This window comes from Heterodontus francisci, chromosome 1, assembly GCF_036365525.1.
Source record: "Heterodontus francisci isolate sHetFra1 chromosome 1, sHetFra1.hap1, whole genome shotgun sequence".
NCBI classification, from domain to species: domain Eukaryota; kingdom Metazoa; phylum Chordata; class Chondrichthyes; order Heterodontiformes; family Heterodontidae; genus Heterodontus; species Heterodontus francisci.
The window spans coordinates 252,508,261-252,529,701 of record NC_090371.1 but is presented as its reverse complement, the minus strand read 5'-3'; the positions used below and the strand labels follow the sequence as shown (position 1 = coordinate 252,529,701).

Sequence of the window (21,441 nt, the reverse complement as noted above, 5' to 3'; positions counted from 1 at the left end):
GTCGGAAGACTTGGTGATTGAGTGGATATTGTGATCAGAAGCTCATCCTCCAGTTAAACACAACACCAAGGTTGTGAACTGTCTGGCTCAGCTTCACACAGTTGTCATGGAGAGAGATGGAAACAGAGGTCAGGGAACAGAGTTTGTGATGGGCACCATAAAAATGACTACAGTTTTCTCAGTATTTAATTGGAGGAAATATCTATTCATCCAATACTGGATGCCAGACAAGCAGTGTGACAAAGGAAGATTGTTGTGGTTGTTGGAGGCCAATCATCTCAGCCCCAGGACATTGCCGCAGGAGTTCCTTAGAGTAGTGTCCTCGGTCCAACCATCTTCAGCTGCTTCAACAATGATCTTCCTTCCATCATAAGGACAGAAGTGGGGATGTTTGATGACCATTGCACAGTGTTCAGTACCAGTCGCAGCAAGTACCAGTACCAGAACCTCATGCAGCAAGATCTGGACCACATTCAGGCTTGAGCTAATAAGTGGCAAATAACATTTGTGCCACATAAGTGCCAGGCAATGACTATCTCCCACAGGAGAAAATCTAATCATCTCCCCTTGACATTCAAAGGCATTACCAGTGCTGAATCCCCCACTATCAACATCCTGGGGGGATACCATTAATCAGAACCTGAATCGGAGCAGCCACATAAATACTGTGGCTACAAGAGCACATCAGAGACTGGGAATTCTGGGGCGAGTAACACACCTCCTGCCTCCCCAAAGCCTGACCACCATCTACAAGGCAGGAGTATGATGGAATACTTTCCACTTCTCTGGATGAGTGTGGATCCAACACCTCTCAGGAAGCTTGACACCATCCAGGACTCAGCAGCCCACTTGATTGGCACCCCATCCACCACCTTAAACATTCATGCCCTCTAACACCAACACACAATGGCAGCAGTATGTACCATCTACAAGATGCACTTCAGCAACTCACCATGCATCCTTCGACAGCACCTTCAAAACCTGTGACTTCTTCCACCTAGAAGGACAAGGGCAGCAGACATGTCGGAACACCACCATCTGCAAGTTTCCCTCCAAGCCACACACCATCCTGAATTGGGAATATATGCTGTTCCTTCACGATCACTGAATCAAAATCCTGGAACTCCCTTCCTAATAGCACTGCGGGTGTACCCGCACCAGATGGACTGCAGCAGTTCAAGGCAGCACTTCACCACCTTCTCAAGATTAGGGATGGGCAACAAATACTGGCCTTGCCAGCGATGCCCACAAACCATAAAACAAAAAAAAAATCAGAGAGAGTGGAAGGGTCAAGAGAGGTGATGGCAAGATAGATCTGCATGTTGTCAGCGTGTTTATGGAAACTGATAATGTATTTTCAGATGATGTCGCTAAGGGGTAACACGTAGAAGAGAAATAGAAGGGATCCTTTGAGGACTTCAGAGATAACGGCTTGAGTGGGTAGAGAAATCACTGCAGGTGATTCTATGGCTATGGTTTGCTAGATAAAAATGGAACCAGGCATTAGCAGTTCCACCCAACTGGATGATGCAGGAGAGATGTCGGAGGAGGATGACATTGTCAACTGTGTGCAAGATTGTAGATAGGTCAAGAAGTATGAGGAGGGATAGCCTGCCACAGTCACAGTCACATGTGTGACTTTGATAAGGACTGTTTCAGTAAATTGCTAGGGCAGAAGCCCGATTGGCAGGATTGAAACATGGAATTGTGTGAAAGATTGGCATGGATTTGGGAGGTGACAACACGCTCAAGGACTTTCGAGAGGAAAGGGAGGTCGGAGATGGGGCGGGAATTTGCAAGGACAGATGGGTCAAGGGTGGATTTTTGAGGAGCGATGTCATGGTGGTTATAAGAGGAAGGGGACATTACCCGAGGAATGGGATCCGTTAACAAGATCAGTTAACATGGGGCCAGGAAGCAAAGTTGGATTGTTAACAGTTTGATGAGAAAATAGGGTTGAGGGAGCAGGAAATGGGTCTCGTGGACAAGATGTGTTCAGAGAGAGCACGGGAGGAGATGGAACAGAATCTAGAGAAACATGTGATTTCAGGTTTAGGGCAGTGGGCAACATTAGGGGACGTTTGGTCCAGTAGGCTAGGGGAAAGGAGGGAAGTGGCAGAGGCAACTGATCTTTATGACAAAAAAGTCGATGATCTCTTCATGCTTGTTACTGGAGGTGAGGGTGGATGAGGAATGGAAGGGTGGTTCATGGTTATCACCGACTAAACACAAAATAAGCTTGCATTACTCTAGTTAGAACACATCTGAATAAACAACAAATTGATGGAGTGGGCAACAAGTCGGTCACAGTGCATAAGCTTGGCTATTCAAAATGACAAAACACAGTGGTTCATAAATATCAAAAGAATTGCATCTTTACGATTACTTCAAATTCAATTTCAAAATCACATTTGCAGACGTTTGCACTTCTGCCTTATTTTGATTCTCTTATTGCTTTAGGTCTCTTCACACCATATACCTTTTCTGGTTAAGACGGTAATTGAAAGGTTTGTGCTCAGGCCTTTAATTGATGTCACTTCTGAGCCAGGTATTAGTGGTGTTTGTGGTGTGTCAGCTAGACTCATTCTCTCTTCTCACTTTCTCTTCTTGTGTCTGGGGAAGCATCTATGACTGCTAGCTACAAAATTTTGACTGCACATTCAAAACAACTACCTACTTAAGGAATCATAAATACAAACCCTTATCCTTCAACTCCATGGCAAATATTGTCCATCGAATACTATATATTAGGGTGGATTTCCCTGACTGTTACCCCCAAGGTACATGCAGTTGTCTCATTGCAAAGGTAAGGAAAAAAATGGCAGGGATTCTGTCCATTTTACGCAAGTAGGATTTCTGGGACTAGAGTTTGGCCTGCACCCAAGATTCCTGGCCTTCATCTTATTTCCGTGTTCTACTTGCTGGGCACCCCGGGGCAGGGATCCCTGACGAAGATGTCACTGTTGCCTCAGTGGATATTCGAATCCATAGGGAAAGCAAGCACTGAAACATCACTCTAAAGAGTCCCCAAGATCCACCGGGAGCTAGAAGGTCCTGATTTCTTAGCCAAGATGTAGTTCTTGTCTAGCGCCAGGACTTTATCTCTTTATGCTGCACTACAACACTGGTGTAAGAGTGGGTTATATATTTTCTAGTATCAATCAGAAAAGATATGCACTGCGATAGGAACATGATGCTCCAAAAAGCTCTCATTCATTTCAATGGTGCAAAGTTAGCCTTCTGCTTTAAGAAAAGCAACGGGCTGGATTTTTACAGGGGGATTGGGGGGTAAGGGGGCTGACAGTGAACAGTCAGCATTGGCTGTCATTACCCCTCTGAAACTGACTGCAACTTCAGAATGTCGGGCATGTGCAAATTAGCGTGGAATTCCTGAAGTTGCTGTCTATTACTCAGGGCTCTGATAGAGGTTGCATTGTAACACCCACCACTACACCCGCCCCACTTCCCCCACAGCCAGCAATCATTGAAATCAGTGAGTATTTTAACCTTCCCATTCCCACATTGCAGTTAGAAAGCCAATAAAAAGTTACATCTTGTTCAATCAGTTGTGACTGGGGCCGGGTTTTTGTGTGGTCCTCTGAGGAAGGGTCAGAGGTGCAGGGGCACGGAGTATCACGATGGGTGGCAGGGGGCCCGTCGGCAAGAGATCTCCCCGGGTTTGGATAGAACGACCATGGCCTTCCTGCCCAGAGGCCAATTGAGACCCTTAAGACACCTATTAATGGCAATTAAGGGCCTCTTCCCACCACTGTTGGGACCTTACCAGCGGTGGAGGGTGCCTTTAACACAAGGTGCACTCTCTGCAGACTTGGGTGGGGGAGGGGGGGGATTCTCTCCTTCCTGGGCAATTTATGGTCCAAAGAGGACCGGTATACCCCCTGGGGCCCCCCCTTCCCCTGAACTGCACGATGACCCCCAGTTCCCCCTCGCCAGGGCCTTCCGGACTGACCCTGGCAACCCTGCCTCACTTACCTCTGGTCTCGGGTTCCAGCACTGGACCTAGATGCGAGGCTTCTGCAGTACCAGCAGTGGTCACCACTCCCGATGGCACTGCCAATACTGTTGAGCTGCCAGCCCTCTGATTGGTCAGCAGCTCTGGGAGGCGGGATCCCTGTCTTTAAAGGGATGTGGATCATGGCTCGTGAAACTTTGAATGAAAAAGACCGAGGCAGGGTTGCCCCCTGCCTTTTCAACCCGCCAGCAGGAGTCCCAGCTCCAGCTCAAAATCCAGCCCTGGGTTTTCAACAGTGATGTAATGACTAAAATTTGACGAACAACAGAACTGGCCCTGAAAAAGTAATTTTAGAATTGTGGATTATAAATGATTAGTAGATTTTTTTTTAAGCTAAATGTGTTTTTTTAAAATAATTTTTAAAAGTTTTTCCCTTAATATTTTAGCTCCTGCCTTCACCCCGTGTGTATGTCGCAATCTTTAATTTGCTCTAAGTGAAAATCTTTAAGTGATTTTATTTTACTGCTTTTTGCCTCCTGTTTGTGTGCCTGTGAAAATCCTTTAATGTGATTGGCTGCCTGGATAGCCTGATGACATCACTCCAGCTCCAAACTGGGAATGCCTGGTAAAGAAATCTGCAATCAGTTATAGTGATAGAGGTGAATTTCTTACCAGAGAGATGACTAGATTTAGCAATCTCTCAGCTAGACTTACTTCGAGGTTAGTGGCAAGCATGCTTGCTTCTTTTTGAGCATGTTTGCTTCTTCTTGATTAAGTAGGCATATACTTACTTTGGAGGCAGTTCAAAGAAGGTTCGCTATGTTGATTCCTGGGATGTGAAGGGGTTGTCTTATGAGGAAAGGTTGAACCTATACTTATTGGAGCTTAGAAGAATGAGAGGTGATCTTATTGAAACATACAAGATTTTGAGGGGGCTTGGTAGATGCTGAAAGGATGTTTCCCATCATGGAGGAATCTACAAGTAGGGGACACAGTTTCAGAAAAGGGGTCTCCCATTTAAGATGGAGATGAGGAGGAATTTCTTTTCTCAAGAGTTGTAAATGTTTAGAATCGTCTACCACAGGGAGCAGTGGAGACTGGGTCGTTGAATATGTGCAAGGCTGAGTTGGAAAGATTTTTTTATCTATAAGGGAGTCAATGTTTATGGGGGACAGGCAGAAAAGTGAAGTTAAGGCCACAATCAGATCAGCCATGATCTTATTGAATGGTGGAGCAGGATCAAGGGGCTGAATGGCCTACTCCTGCTCCTATTTCTTATGTTCGTCTCTGACTGCAAACTTCGGGCCAATGAAACAGCTGTTGTACTGCTAGGTGTTCCGACTAGTGTTCAGCATCCAGTAAAAAAAAAACTCACCCAGAGAATTAAAAAATTTCATCAATACATTTGTGCATAAATGCACTTTACTCTGCTACTCACACTCCACAGAAGCGTGATTGAGCATTGTTTCTGCTTGGGTACTGCTCAAATGCTGCCACTAATGTACTAGCATGTACAATGTAATGATGGATTAATATTTAATTGGGGCCTAATTGTAGTAGCAGACTTACTTTTACAAAGTAATTCTATACTTCATAGAAACTATGAAATGATTTTATAAAATCAGCCTCTCAAACTTTATACAACACCATAATAATAATCTTGCACATACCTTTTCCTTTGAACTTTCAGATTCCAGCTTCAAAGTTAGATACATAGCAATATGAGGAACCTTGCCAATTCCCATTTGGAGATCTGTGGTGTCTTCACCCCATAAGAGTTTCACCAGATTGCTATCAGTGGAAATTGGTTTAGTAGGATGTGCGAAAGACAGACCAATTCCTACTGGGTCAGGGCTCAAGGATTCAATTGTCAATTTCACCTGTTAGAAATCATACAAAAGTAAAATTGAAATCACTCAACAAAAGAAACATTGGAAACAGTACCCAACAGGTGAATTATCAGATTTAATTTTGCAGTTGCTTTTACACTATTCACCTGTGTTTCCACAATAGGACATAATTAATCCTTACCATTACCTATCTTTTAAAAATAAGCCTGAAATGACACACCCTCTGATTTCCCCATAGAATAGCACAGCACAAAAGGAGGCCATTCAGCTCATCTAGTCTGTGCCAGTTCTTTTGAAGATCAGTCCAGTTAGTCCCCTTCCCCCCCATCCCCCTTTTCCCATCTCTCTGCATTTGTATTCCTAACTACTCATTGTGTAAAAAAAAATTCTCATGTTGCCTCTGGTTCTTTAGCCAATCATCTTAAATTTGTGCCCTCTCGTTATCGACCCTTTAGCCATTGGAACTGCTTATTTACTCTAGTTAACCTGTTCATGATTCTAAACACCGCTATCAAATCTCCTGTTAGCCTGCTCTGCTCCAAGGAGAAAAGCCCCAGTTTCTCTAGTCTATTCACATGACTGTAATCCCTCATCCCTAGAGCCAATCTCAGATCTTTTCTATACCTTCTCCAAAGCCTTCACCCTCTTCCTGAAGTGTGGTGCCTGGAATTGGACACAATACTTAGCTGCAACTGAACTAGTCTTTTATAGAAGTTTACCACAGCTTTCTGGCTTTTGTACTGTATGCCTCTAGTTATAAAGCCCAGGATCCCGCATGCTTTATTAACTGCTTTGTTGATCCAGCCAACTTGAGATTTGTACACACAATCCCAAGTCTCTCTCTTCTTGCATCCCTTTTAAAATTGTACTTTTTAGTTTGTATTGTCTCTCCTCATTCTTCCTACCAAAATGCACCTCACATTTTCTGCATTGAATTTCATCTACCATGTACCCATCCATCTGGATCCTCTTGAAATGTATTATCTTCATCACTGTTTACTAAACTTCCAAGTTTCATGTCATCTGCAAATTTTGAAATTGTGCCTTGTACTCCCAAATCATTAATGTATATCAAAAACAACAGTGGTCCTAGTACTGAACATTGGGGAACTTCACTATATAATTCCTCCAGTTCAAAAAACAGCCAATCACCACAATTGTTTTCTAACCCTTAGCCAATTTTGTATATACACGCTGCTACTGACCCTTTTATCCACGGGCTTCAATTCTGCTAACACTTGGTACTTTATCAAATGTCTTTTGAAAGTTCAGATACATATCAACTGCACTGCCCTCATCCATGCTCTCTGTTACCTCAATTTTAAAAAACTCAATCAAGTTAGTCAAACACTATTTCTTTTAACAATGATGGCTCTCCCTTATTAGTCCATGCTGGTCTCTGAGTGGCTGTTAATTTTCTCCCATGTTGTTTCTAAAAACTTCTCCACACTGACATTAAACTGACTGGCCTATAATTGCCAAAAGTTGCTCTTCAAGCTAGCAGAGGATGATTGCAATCCATTATCCTCTGGGTTATGGGCCCAGCACTTTTCCATTGTACCACTCCTGCTCAGATGCTTTAATGCAACATTCTAATTTGGGTGAGTGGGGTGCAAATTAGAAAGTGTACTATATGAAACTCATTATGATACTTCAAAATCTAAAATATACACTGAACATGTGTTACGACCAAGGCGGGAGTAATGCACTGTTAATTCAGTCCCACTACTCTGCAGCTCATAGCATAATAGTAAAGTTTCCCAACTACCAGAAAGTAGCCAAATTAAATACTCTATTTGTCCCCAAAAATAATACTCACCAAACCAGGTTTCTTTTAACAAAATTAACTATTTATTAATAAATTAAGTCTTAAACAATAATGAGATAATGTTATATATGAAAGGATCCTTTTCAAACTTCTTATTCTTCCTAACCCTCAAGCACACAAACATACATTCAAAAAAAAAAGTTAACCGGGAGAAAAGGGTATTTTAGTTTACAACTGTTTCTTAGGAATAATAAAATTATTAGGTTATCACATTCTGGTAGGATATTTCCTGGTCAGTGAGGTGTCCCAGAGTCAAATATTTCGATGCTACTCAAAGTCTCTCGAGGCAAGGTTGATGAACAGTCTGTGATTGGTAGGTGTTCATGGCACTTCATCTGCAGCAGGTATAACACAGATCCTTCAGCAAAGGGTGTAGCAACCAATCTACTTGGGTTTTTAAATAGCAGTCTAGCAATAGAAGCTTTCTTGAGGTTTCAGGATCTCCCAAAACATACGAAGCAACAGGAATCATTCCTGAGGCAGAGATTTTTCAGAGACTGCAGGCAATAGGAATCTGCTATCTTATAAAATGCAGGACTGCCTCTCTACAAAGGAACCTTTCTCCACAGAGAGCAGCAACTCCTCTTTTCCTGGATCTTTCCTCTCCAGGGTTCTTTTCTCTCTCTAGGCAGACCACAACCACCACCTCAAATGTAGAATTTCTTTTTACAAGCGAGGCAAGCCTTTTTTTTCCAGGGAGGTCTTTACCTCTGGTCTGCAAAATAACAGGTCCCAGCCAGTTTGTTCTGCCTCCTGCCGGTTCAGTTCACTGATCTTCACACTGCAAAAATGAAACTGAAACTCTTAACAATAAGTCATGTGACCTGTCCTTCCCTCTGCTGTTGTTTGGAACAGGTGTCTTGCAGTCTGTCCCACAGTTCAAACACCAAGTTTCAGCATTAAATATTCACAGAAAATCCTTTTTCTCAGTCCTTTAAAAACACACAGAATTCTTAGCTTTCAAAGAAAAAAAAAACTTTTGTGACACATGCAACACGACTTCATCAGCTGCAGACTTCCTCTCTGTAACCGTTCAGATAAGTGACTGATCACTGCTCTATTTGCTGCTGCCATTCATAATTTCAATTAAAATCACATCAAGATGTAGCCTTTTCAAAGCTCCAGAACATAAGAAATAGGAGCAGGAGTAGACCATACAGCCCCTCTAATCTGCTTCATCATTCAATACGATCATTCTGCCTCAACTCCACTTTCCCAACTGTTCCCCATATCCCTCCATTCCCTTAGACCCTAAAAATCTCTCTCAGGTTTGAATATACTCAATGTTGGAGCATCCACAATCCTCTGGGGTAGAGAATTCCAAATATTCACAATCCAGAGTGTGACAGCAGGTGAGAAGGAGTCTAGGGGTTCCCTCTCAGCCTTTACCTGGTTTAACCTGAACAGGGTTTAACTTTAAAACACCGTGTTTTTAGCTTCCCCTCAGTGAATCCTTATTTGCTGCTCCAATTGTAAGGCAAAGAAATCAGACAGGTTCCTTAGATTTAAACAGAAAGGTAGAAGTTTATTAATCATAAACTCTAATCTGGTTAATGACTACGAATATACACTAGTGTGCATATGCGATAAACACACGCAGATAGAGACAGAAAAAGTCAAAGGAATAAAGGGGGAAAGTTTGAGGCAATATCTGGCAGTTACAGTTCTTTAAGTTCAATGTGGAGTCTTTGGTTGCCGCTAAGTCTTGCAAATCGTTGGGGCCCAGTTCATGCTTCAACTTGTTCCGATGTAGCAGTCTTTTCTTTCTTGAGGTTTACATGTCTTCCGTGGATCCGGTGGCTTGGGGAGAAAGCGAGAGCATGCCAGCCAGGAGAGACAGGCTTTCTTGTTCCAGATTCCAGTTGAAACAGCCATCTAATTCTTTCTCTGTGGCACAATTCAAAAAACCCCAGGTTGCCCAGCAGGTAAGTTATGTGACTAGCTCCTTATTTGGAACAGTCTCTCCTGCGAGGTTTGTGGATTTCAAAGCTCGCGGTGGTGGTGTGGGGGGGTGGGGGCAGTCTCTTACCGACAAGATGTAGAACCATTGTCAGACCAATCTCTATTAATCGAATCAGTGATCAATTCCTTTGTCTCTCCAAGCACTGTCTCTCAGTATGCAAATATTCTTCCAGCCCAGTGTCTGGTGATCTTCAATCCAGTCATTTCTTCACTCCAGCAACAGGTTAAAATCAATGTTCATATGACGAAATCAATATGCCTCATTCTTGGCAGGTGGGGGTCTGCATGACAAAAGAGAAGAAATTTCTCATCTCAGTCCTAAATCATAGACCCCTTATCCTGAGACTGTGCTCCCATGTTCCCCAACCAGAGGAAACAACCTCTCGGGGGGAACTTTTAGTAACATTCACGCCACACAAGTGCTAGGCAATGACCATCTCAAACAAGAGAGAGTCGAAGCATCTCCCCTTGATGCTCAATGGCTAAATTCCCCCACTACCAACATCCTGGGGGTTACCATTGACCTAGAAACTGAACTGAACCAGCCACATAAACGATGTGGCTGTAAGTGCAGGTCAGAGCCTGGGAATTCTGCGGTGAGTACCATCTACAAAGATGTACTGCAGCAACTCACCAAGGCTCCTTCGACAGCACCTTTCAAACCCGTGACCTCTACCACCTAGAAGGATAAGGGCAGCAGATGCATGGAAACACCACCACCTGCAAGTTCCCCTTCAAGCCACACACCATCCTGATTTGGAACTATAACGCTGTTTCTTCACTGTCACTAGGTCAAAGTTCTGGAACTCCCTTCCTAACAGTACTGTGGGTGTACCTACACTCCAAGGACTGTAGCGGTTCAAAAAGGCAGCTCACCACCACCTTCTCAAGGGCAATAAATGCTGGCCTAGCCAGTAATAGCCACATCCCACAAACAAATAAAAATTATGCTCTCCCCTGTGGCAGGTTTGGAGGCATGGATGGTGGTAGGGGATTCCCGCCACCTTCCTGCCTCTGCCAGAAGTTAGACTAGAGCGGGAAGGCCTGTGAACGGCTTTCCTGCCCCGCTCCAATTGAGGCCCTTAACTGGGCCATTAATGCCCATTTAGGGCTCATCCCGCTACCGCAATTAGCAGTGTGGGGGGGGGGGGGGGGGGGGGCAGAAGTCAGAGAGCCACAACCCGTCCTTACTGCCGACCTTCCTATAACCCCCACCCCGCGGCTCCCACCCTGCAAGACCCCTCCCACCCTGACCTACCTGTGGCCTGGGTCCAGTGCCTACTCCTCGGGTAGGTGTTCCTCCGGCAGCAGCCACCGACTCCATGGTGGCATTGCCCAGTGGAACAGCTGCTGGCCTCTGACTGGCTGGCAGCTGAGGGCGGGACTTCTGGAGCCAGCACCCTTGATCCCATGGAAGGCCTGCCACTGTCCACTTAAGTTCCTGATTGGCACTAGATTTGGTGGGCCTTTCGGCGAAGAGGCAACGCAGGGTCTCCGTGTTGCTTTTTCCAAACATCGAGACTCCCGTCGTCAGCATAAAATCCCAACCTCAGTGTCTACCCTGTCAAGCCCCTTCAGAATCTTGCATGTTTTAACAAGATCGCCTCTTATTCTTGTAAACTCCAGACAGTATAGGCCCAATTTACTCAACCTCTCATCATAGGACACCCTCGCATCCCAGGAACCAATCTAGTGAACCTTCGCTATACGGTGCCAAGGCAAGTGTATCCTTCCTTAGATATGGAGACCAAAACTGCGCATAGTGCTCCTGGTGTGGTCTCAAAGTTCTATGCAATTGTAGCAAGACTTCCTTATTCTTGTACTCCAATCCCCTTGCAATGAAGGCCAATATGCAATTTGCCTTCCGAATTGCTTGCTGTAACTGCATGCTAACATTATGTTCCTTGTACGAGTACATCCTGGTCTCTCTGAACATTAACATTTAAAAGTTTCATGCCTTTTCAAAAATATTTTGCTTTTCTATTCTTACTATAAACGTCAATAATTTCACACTTCCTCACATTATACTCCATCTGCCATCTTGTTACGCACTCACTTAACCCATCTATCTTGTCACGCTCATGAGAAGTGCAGCGAAAAAAACAGAACCAAACTAAGGAGTTATAAAAAATTGGAACAATTTTAAACAGACTGGTACATGTGCTGTCAACAAAATGGAGGACAAGACACATGACCCTGAGCATCTCTTGCACTCAAATCCACATCTGCGTCTACTAACACTGAAAAACAATTAAACCCTGTCTGCATAGAAATGTGACAGATAATCAGACCAGGCTGTGAGCTACACTCAAAAAACAATGAGACAAGACCTTTCTTAAACTTTTCGTCTCTGAATAACCTCCATTACAATGGAGTGTAAACCACCCTCATCTTCTCAGAATGGGGCCCATCAAGGACTTTATACAGCCCAGCTAGGAATGAAACCTGAAGTCACATGGACAAAGCCAACCCTTGTAAAATTCACCTTAAAAGGTAATTGCTTTCAGGAACAAAGTGAGGCGGGGTGGGTGGGGGGGTGAAAGAGTCTTTACAACACAGGACTAGAGACATCATCATCGGTCTGTTCTGTCCTCAGCCACACAGTACAACAAAAAAGCCATTTTGAATTCCAGCAAGGTTGAGAGAGAAAAAAATCGGTTCCAGCAAATACAGTTGAGCCTTGCTGAGACAGGTTGGATGCTAGCTATAGCAGCGAATAGAAAATGCCTTTGTAAAAACGACTCTTCTACTGGGGAGAAGTGACTCAAGACATCAGCTCTGTCTTCAACCCAAAGTAAACTGCCAAGAGACTGCAACAGCTCAATGAGTACCAGACAACCAGCAAACAGGCCTGCAACTTTAAAATGCACTTCCCCAGGGGATCCCACTGGTTATTCTAGAAACAACAGACGTTTACAGCCTGAACTCTGAACAACTCATACCCAGTAATTTTCTATCTATTTTCTCTTGTGTGTGAGAGAAAGTGAATGTGTGCATGAGTGGTGTTGCGATCGTTTTGGGATTTGTTAAAATAGTTACTTTTTTTTTTAACCTACAAGAAAAGGTGTCATTTTTCTGTTTATTTGACCCTAAAGACACTCAGGGGCTAAAGCATCATTCTAATAAAACACGACTGGTCAGTTGGGCGGTGAACAGTGGAAACTACCCACACCCCTTACCACCTATCTGCAACAAACACTTTGCAGTCTCTTTGGCTCCTCCTCACAGCTTACATTACCACCTAGCTTTGCTAACGTCAGCAAATTTGGCTATGTTACTTTCAGTCTCTTCGTCTAAGTCATTCATATAGATTATGAATAGCTGAGGACCCAGCACTGATCCGTGCAGCACTCCACTAGTTACAGCCTGCCAACTTGAAAATAACCCGTTTATCCCTACTGTCTGCTTCCTGTCCATTAACCAATCCTCCATCCATGCTAATACATTCCCGCTACTCCATGTGCCCTTATCTTGCATATTGACCTTTTGAGTGGCACCTTATTGAATGCATTTTGCAAATCCTAGTATACTACATCTACTGGCTCCCCTGTATCTGCCCTACTAGTTACATCCTCAAAAGACTGTAATAAATTTGTCAAACCAGATTTCCCCTTCGTAAAACCATGTTGATTCTGTCTGATCATACTATGATTTTCTAAATGCATTGTTAAGACTTCCTTAATGATAGATTTCAGCATTTTCCTGATGCCCAATGTCAGAGTGATACCCTGTAGTTCCCCATTTTCTCCCTCCCTCCTTTCTTGAATAGCAGTGTACATTTACCAACTTCCAATCCACTGGTTTGCTTCTAGAATCTAGGGAAATTTGGAATTCTGCGGCTACCTCATTTAGAACCTTAGAGTATAGACCATCAAGTCCTTGGGATTTGCTGGCTTATAGTTCTTAAGTTTCTGTCATACATTTTCTCTGCTGACATTAATTAATTCAAGTTCCTTTTACTGGTCCCTTGGTTATGCACTATTTCTGGTATGTAATTTGTGCCTCCCACTTGAAGACAAACACAAAATATTTGCCCAATACCTCATTTCCCATGATAATTTCTCCTGTCTCTGTCTCTCAGGGACCAATGCTTACTTCAGCTACACTCCTCTATTTTTCATACTGGTACAATCTAGTAGAAGGCACCTCCAATAGTACAGCACTCCCTCAGATTGCACTGGATTTTTGTGCTATAATCCCCGGAGTGGGACTTGAACTCACAACCTTCTGATTCAGAGATGAGACACACAAATAATTTATATTCAGGTTAACAATTTATTTTCCTAGGTGGAGGTATACATCACAAATTGGAAAGTGGACTATATGCAACTCATTATGGTACTCTGAAAATTAAAATATACAATGAACGCAACTCAATCAGCTGCAGGTTTCTTCTCTGTAGTCATTCAGTAATGAGTTACAAACTTTTTTTAAACATCTACCAGTCCACAGAGAAAGAGGCAACTAAGGAACACTGAACTACAACAACTATTTCAAAAAATAAGAACTGCAATCCACTCAAGACTTTTTTTTTAAGTTTATGAGTCTTGGTATGAAGCATATCCATTATTTCATTACTTCAAACAGCTTCCGACAAAAAATAGAAGCAGTTACATAGTTTTCAGAAAACTCAATGTAAAACAGTAACAGTTTAGATTTGGGTAAAATGTATCACACAGAAATGCTATGTTTTCACTGTATCTTCACGGACTTACACAGGACATTGCAAGCAAAAATAATTAACATTGTACTATTTTATGGTATGCATTGCACTACCTAAATAGCCAAATATTATAATATAATCGCAAGTAGTGCTGCATTTTGCCAAATTGCACTCTTAAACTGCTGAAGCTCTTTGGGAAGCAGTTCTGTAACAGTAGATGGTGTAGCAACCATTCTATTCACATTGCAGGGTGGATTCCACAACAGCCATAACAATATTGGGAGACAAAATAAAGATTCTAAAATACAAAGCAATACAAGAGTGCATTTTTGAAATTACATAGAATTTACAGTACAGAAACAGGCTATTCCTTTCTCCCGCATGTACTAATCTACTTTCCCCTTAAATGAATTTATGTGATTCACCTCAATGTCATGTGATATATGGAGAGAAATGAGTATATCCTTAAAGATAAGGAAAAACAGCATTTGTTGTTGAGCATTTATTTAGGTTTTATATAAAATTAATCTTTCAAAATAAAATTGTTTTCATAGAATCATACAACAATAACAGCTGCTATTTATATCGGACCTTTAATACAATAAATTGCCCCAAGGCACTTCACAGGAACATTATATTTGACGAATGAGATAGACAGTAAGATGAAGCAGCAAAAGGTGCTTGACAGATGTCAGGTTGATTATACAAGTGAATATAGAAGGTTCAACAGGGTAGTGAAAAAACAAATAAGAAAGGCAAAGAGAGTATGAGAAGAAAGGCAAATCCAAAAGTCACAATCACAGCATTGTTACAGTGCAGAGGCCATTCGGCCCATCGTAGCTGCACCAGCTCTCCAGATGAGCAATTCATCTAGTGCCATTCCCCCCCTTTCTCTCTGTAACTCTGCACATTCTTCCTTTTCAGATAACTATTCAATTCCCTCTTGAATGCCTTGATTGAACCCGTCTCTAGCACACACTCAGGCAATGCATTCCAGATCCTAACCACTCGCTGTGTGAATAAGATTTTCCTCACGTCGCTTTTGCTTCTTTTGTCAAACACTTTAAATCTGTGCCCTCTCCTTCTCAATCCTTTCACAAGTGGGAAGAGTTTTTCTCTATCCACTCTGTCCAGACCCCTCATGATTTTGAATACCTCTATCAAATCACCTCTCAGCCTTCTCTTCTCCAAGGAGAACAGTCCTAACTTCTCCAATCTATCTTCATAACTGAAGTTTCTCAACCCTGGAACCATTCTCATTAATCTTTACTGCACTCTCTCCAATGCCTTCACATCTTTCCTAACGCGCGACTCCCAGAACTGGACGCAATATTCCAGCTGAGGCTGAACTAATGTCTTATACAAGTATAACATAACCTCTTTGCTCTTGTACGCTATGCCCCTGGTAACAAAGCCTAAAATACTGTATGCTTTATTAGCCGCTCTCTCAGCCTGTCCTGCCACCTTCAATGACTTATGCACATCTCCCCTTGGGACCCTCTCTTTAGAGTCGTACCTTTTATGTTATATTGTCTCTCCATGTTCTTCCTATCAAAATGAATCACTTCACATTTCTCCGCATCGAACTTCATCTGCCACTTGTCCATCCATTCCACTTGTCTATGGCTTTTTGAGGTTCTACACTATCCTCCTCAGTTCACAATGCTTCCAAGTTTCATATAATCTGCAGGTTTTGAAATTGTGCCCTGTACACCAAGGTCTAGGTCATTAATATACATCAGGAAGAGCAAGGATCCCAACCCTGATCTCTGGAGAACTCCACTACAAACCTTCCTCCAGCCCAAAGAACATCCATTAATCACTACTCTCTGTTTCCTGTCACTCAAGTCAATTTCATATCCATGTTGCTACTGACCCTTTTATTCCATGAGCCAAAATTTTGCTCACAAGTCTGTTGTCACAAGACTATTAATTTGGTCCCAAATTATTGTTTCTAGAAGTTTCCCCAACACGGAAGATAAACTGATTGGCCTGTAGTTGCTGGTCTTATCTTTACATCCTTTTATGATCAAGGGTGTTAACATTTGCAATTCTCCAGTCCTCTGGTACCAGCTTTGCGTCTAAGGTAGACTGGAAAATTATGGCCAGTGCCTCCATAATTTCCACTGTCACTTCCCTCAGTATCCTTGGATGCATCATCTACTTTAAGTATAGGCAGCCTATCTAATACCTCCTTCTCATCAATTTTAAATCCTTCTAGTGCATTAATTACCTCCTCTTTCACTATGGCCTGGGTAGCAGCATCTTCCTTGGCAAAGACAGATGCAAAGTATATATTTAATACCTCAGCTATTCCCCCTGCCTCCATGCGCAAAATCCCCCTTTTGGTCCCTAATTGGCCCCACTCCACCTTTAACCACCCTTTTACTATTTATATGCCTATAGAAAACTTTGGGATTCCTTTTTATGTCAGCTGCCAGTCTCTTTTCATACTCCCTTTGCTTCTCTTATTTGCTTTTTCACTTCCCCTTCTAAAGGCATATAAATAAAAGCGTAGTAGTAAGAGGAAGGGTGAGCCAATTAGGGACCAAAAAGGGGATCTACGCATGGAGGCAGAGGGTGTGGCTGAGGTATTAAATGAATACTTTGCATCTGTCTTTACCAAGGAAGAAGATGCTGCCAAAGTCATGGCAAAGGAAGAAGTAACTGAGATTCCGTATGGGCTAAAAGTTGCTTAAGAGGAGGTATTAGAAAGGGTGGCTGTACTTAAAGTTGATAAATCACCAAGACCAGGTGAGATGCATCTCAGAATGCTGAGGGGAGTAAGGTAGGAAACTGTGGAGGCACTGGCCATAATCTTCCAAGCCTCCTTAGATATAGGGGTGGTGACAGAGGACTGCAGAATTGTTCAAAAAAGGGTGTAAGGGTAAGCCCAGCAACTACAAGCCAGTCAGTTTAACCATGGTGGTGGGAAAGCTTTTAGAAATAATAATCCATGAAAAAATTAACAGTCACTTGGACAAGTGTGGATTAAATAAGGAAAACCAGCACAGATTTGTTAAAGGCAAGTCGTGTTTAACTAACTTGATTGAGTTTTTTGATGAGGTAACAGAGAGGGTTGATGAGGGCAATGCAGTTGATATGGTGTAGATAGACTTCCAAAAGGCATTTGATAAAGTGCCACATATTAAGCTTTCCAGCAAATTTGAAGCCCATGGGATAAAAGGGACAATGGCAGCACGGATATGAAACAAAAACAGAAAATGCTGGAAATAGCATTTCAGGCAGGTCAGGCAGCATCCGTGGAGAGAAAAACAGAGTTACAGTATGGGGTCTGTGACGAAGTTGGCTGAGTGGCAAAAAAACAGAGTAGTGGTAAATAGTTGTTTTCTCGACTGCAGCAAGGTATAGAGCAGGGTTCCGCGGGATTGGTACTAGGACCACTGCTTTTCTAGATGTATATTAATGACTTAGACTTGGACAGGGCACAATTTAAAAATGTGCAGATGACACAAAACTTGGAAGAATAGTGAACTGTAAGGGGGATAGTGACAGACTTCAAGAGGACATAGATAGTTTGGCAGAATGGGTGGACACGTGGCAGATTAAATTTAATACAGAGATGTGTGAAGTGATACATTTTAGTAGAAAGAATGAGCAACGGTAATATAAACTGAAGGGGACAATTGTAAAGGAGGTGCAGGAACAAAGACACCTGGGGGTATATGTGCGCACATCACTGAAGGTGATAGGGCAAGGTGAAAAGTGGTTAAAAAGACATATAGGATCCTGAGCTTTATAAATGGAGGCACAGAGTACAAAAGCAAACAAGTTATGATGAGCCTTTATATTTTAAAAAAACACTGCTTCATCCTCAACAGGAGTTTTGTGTCGAATTCTGGGCACCACACTTTGGGAAGGAAGTGAAGGCTTTAGAAAGGGTGCAGGAAAGATTTACGACAATGATTCTAGTGGAGATAGATTTCAGTTATGTGTTTAATTGGAGAAGTTGAGGTTCTCCTCAGAAAAGGTTGAGAGGACATTTGATGGAGATGTTCAAAATTATGATGGGTGTAGACAGAGTAGATAAAGAGAAACTGTTCCCATTGGCAGAAGGGGTCGAGAACCAGAAGACATAGATTTAAAGTGATTGGCAAAAGAACCAATGGTGACATGAGGAAAAAAAATTTTTACACAGCAAGTGGTTATGATTTGGAATGCACTGCCTGAGAGTGTGATGGAGGCAGAATCAATCATAGCTTTCAAAAGGGAATTGGGTAAGCATCTGAAAAGAGAACATTTGCAGGGCTATGGGGAAAGGGCAGGAGAGTGGGTCTGGCTGGGTTGCTCTTACAGAGTGCTGGCACAACACAATGGGACAAATGCCTCTTTCTGTGTTGTAATCTTTCTATGATTCTATAAATTTAACCCTGAGCAACATAAGGCGATATTAGGGCAGATGGCTAAAAGCTTAAGCAAAGAGGTAGGTTTTAAGCAGCATCTTAAAAGAGGCTTAGGCCTATGCACTGTAGGCACAGCTACAAATGCTGGAGGAATTGAAATTGGGGTTGCTCAAGAGGCCAGAATTGAATGAGAGCAGATATCTGGGAGGGTACTGTGGCTGCAGGAGATAGGGAGAGGTGAGGCCATAGACGGACTTGAAAACAAGGACGAGAATTTAAAAAAAAAAATCAAGGCATTGCTTGACCGGGAACCAATGCAGGTCAGCAAGTGCAGGAGTGATAGGTGAACAGGACTTGGCATGAGAAACGACAAGGGCAGCAGAGTTTTGGATTACCTCAAGTTTAGAGGGTAGAATTTGGGAGGCTGGACAGGAGTGAGCTGAAATAATCGAGTCTAGAGGTAACAAAGGCATGGATGAGGGTTTCAGCAGCAGATGAGCTAAGGCAGAGGCAGACTTGGGCGATGTTACAGGGGTGGAAATAGGCAGTCTGTCCTGGGATTGCTGCAGTGTTCCTGCAAACATCAACACAAGCTCGAGGAACAGCACCTCATTTACCGATTAGGCACGCTACAGCCTGCCGGACTGAACATTGAGTTCAATAATTTCAGAGCATGACAGGCCCCCCTTTTTATTTTTAGTTGCTTTTTCTTTTTTATTTGTTTATTTTATTTTAGTTTTTTTCTACTGTGCCTACCCACTGTTTTTTTTTCAGCTATGTGCTTGGGGCCAGGGCTGTTCATTTTACTGTCAATTGACACCCTCTCTGTACTAACGCTTTGTCTTTCACCACACTATTAACATACCATTTGCCTTTGTTCCAGGACCTTCTCTGTGACCTTATCCTATCAACACCTTCTCTTTTGTTATCTCTTGCCCCACCCCTGCTTTACTTGCTTAAAACCTTATACATTTCTAATATTTGTCAGTTCTGATGAAGGGTCACTGACCTGAAATGTTAATTCTGTTTCTCTCTCCACAGATGCTGCCAGACCTGCTGAGTATTTCCAGCATTTCTTGTTTTTATTACCAATTTAAAGTGATTGGCAGAAGGATTAGAGGGGACTTTTTCACCCAGAGAGTGGCGGGTGTTTGGAATTCACTGCCTGGATCGGTGGTGGAGGCAGAAACCCTCAACTCATATAAAAGGTACTGGCCCTGCACCTGAAGTGCTGTAACCTGCAATGCTATGGACCAGGTGCTGGAAGGTGGGATTAGATTGGATGGCTAGTTTTTTCAGCCAGCGCAGACATGATGGGCTGAATGGCTTCTTTCTGTGCCGTAACCTTTCTATGGTTCTATGGTTATTTTTAAACTCTGCTCCCTAGCTTTAGTCTCTCCCACAAGGGAAAATATCCTTCCAACATCCACCCTGTCAAGTCCCCTCAGGATATTATATGTTTCAATAAGATCACCTCTCATCCTTCTAAACGCCAATGATTCCAGACCCAACCTGTCCAATCTTTCCTCATAAGATAACCTTCTCATCCCAGGAATCAGTCGCGTGAACCTTCTTTGAACTGCTTCCAATGCAATTATATCCTTTCTTAAGTAAGGAGACCAAAACTGTACACAATACTCTAGATGTGCTCTCAACAATGCCCTGTACAACTGTAGCAAAACATCTCTACTTTTATATGCGATTCCCCTTGCAATAAACGACAACATTGCATATGCCTTCTTAATCACGTGTTGTACCCCTATACTAACTTTTTGTGCTTTGTGTACTAGGACACCCAGATCCCTCTGCTTCTCAGAGTTCTGCAAACTTTCTCCATTTAAATAATATGTTGCTTTTCTATTTTTCTGGCTAAAGTGGACAAGTTCACACTTTCCCACATTACACTCCATCTTGCCAAATCTTTTCTCACTCACTTAGCCTGTCTATATCCCTTTGCAGACTCCTCGTGTCCTCTTCACAACTTACTCTTCTACCTATCTTTGTGTAATCAGCAAATTTAGCAACCATACATTCTGTCCCTTCATCCAAGTCATTATTATAGATTGTAAATAGTTGAGGCCCCAGCACTGATCGCTGTGGCATTCCACTAGTTACAGCTTGCCAACCTGATTTATGCCTACTCTCTGTTTCCAGTTAGCTAACCAATCCTCTATCCATGCTTATATGTTACCTCTACACCATGGGCTCTTATTTTGTTTATTTATCTTTGATGTGGCATCTTGTCAAATGAAGTTCTGTATTATTGAAATATGACTTAACTGCTAACTAGCAACAGCTTAAAATTTAATAAAGGTTGATGGCAGCAACACCAGACAATATTACCCCTGCACTATGGATTACATTCATCATAACTCCAGCTCTCATTATCAGAGTGTTCAACCTCCATGACAGTATTACTTATAATCACCAACTAACATGACAATTGACTTCCCTGTCAAAGAGATTGAATTTTAAATACTCAACTACCTATTGAATAAATCAAGAGTTAGTTTGTAAAATATGATCTGAAGACAATGTGTGATCATAGTCCTTAATGAATTAAAATATTTCGTCCTTGTTCTTTCAAAGAATAGTTTTCAAAATTAATTAGCCATGCTGAAAATTTAAAAGAACAATTAGAATTTAACTAGTCGATTTTCTGTGGCTTTGCTTGCAGCCAAAAAAAGTATCTTCCTATAATTCCCCCTGGTTGTCTTCGACTCACTTCTTTCTATTTTTCATTTAGTTCACTTTGTCTCCCTCTTTCTTTTTAGCTCTTGCATTTTATCATTGTTGAAACT

General features: G+C 42.4%; 1 protein-coding gene across 2 annotated transcripts in view; it reads right to left on the bottom strand.

Annotated features, from left to right (window-relative positions):
* intu (inturned planar cell polarity protein) overlaps positions 1-21,441 on the bottom strand; it is a 239,930-nt gene that overhangs the window by 128,431 nt on the left and 90,058 nt on the right. For both annotated transcript variants that reach the window (XM_068042834.1, XM_068042826.1), the window contains exon 4: positions 5,644-5,853. In XM_068042834.1, coding sequence (XP_067898935.1) covers positions 5,644-5,853 — 210 coding nt within the window. The remainder of the gene's footprint in view (positions 1-5,643; positions 5,854-21,441) is intronic.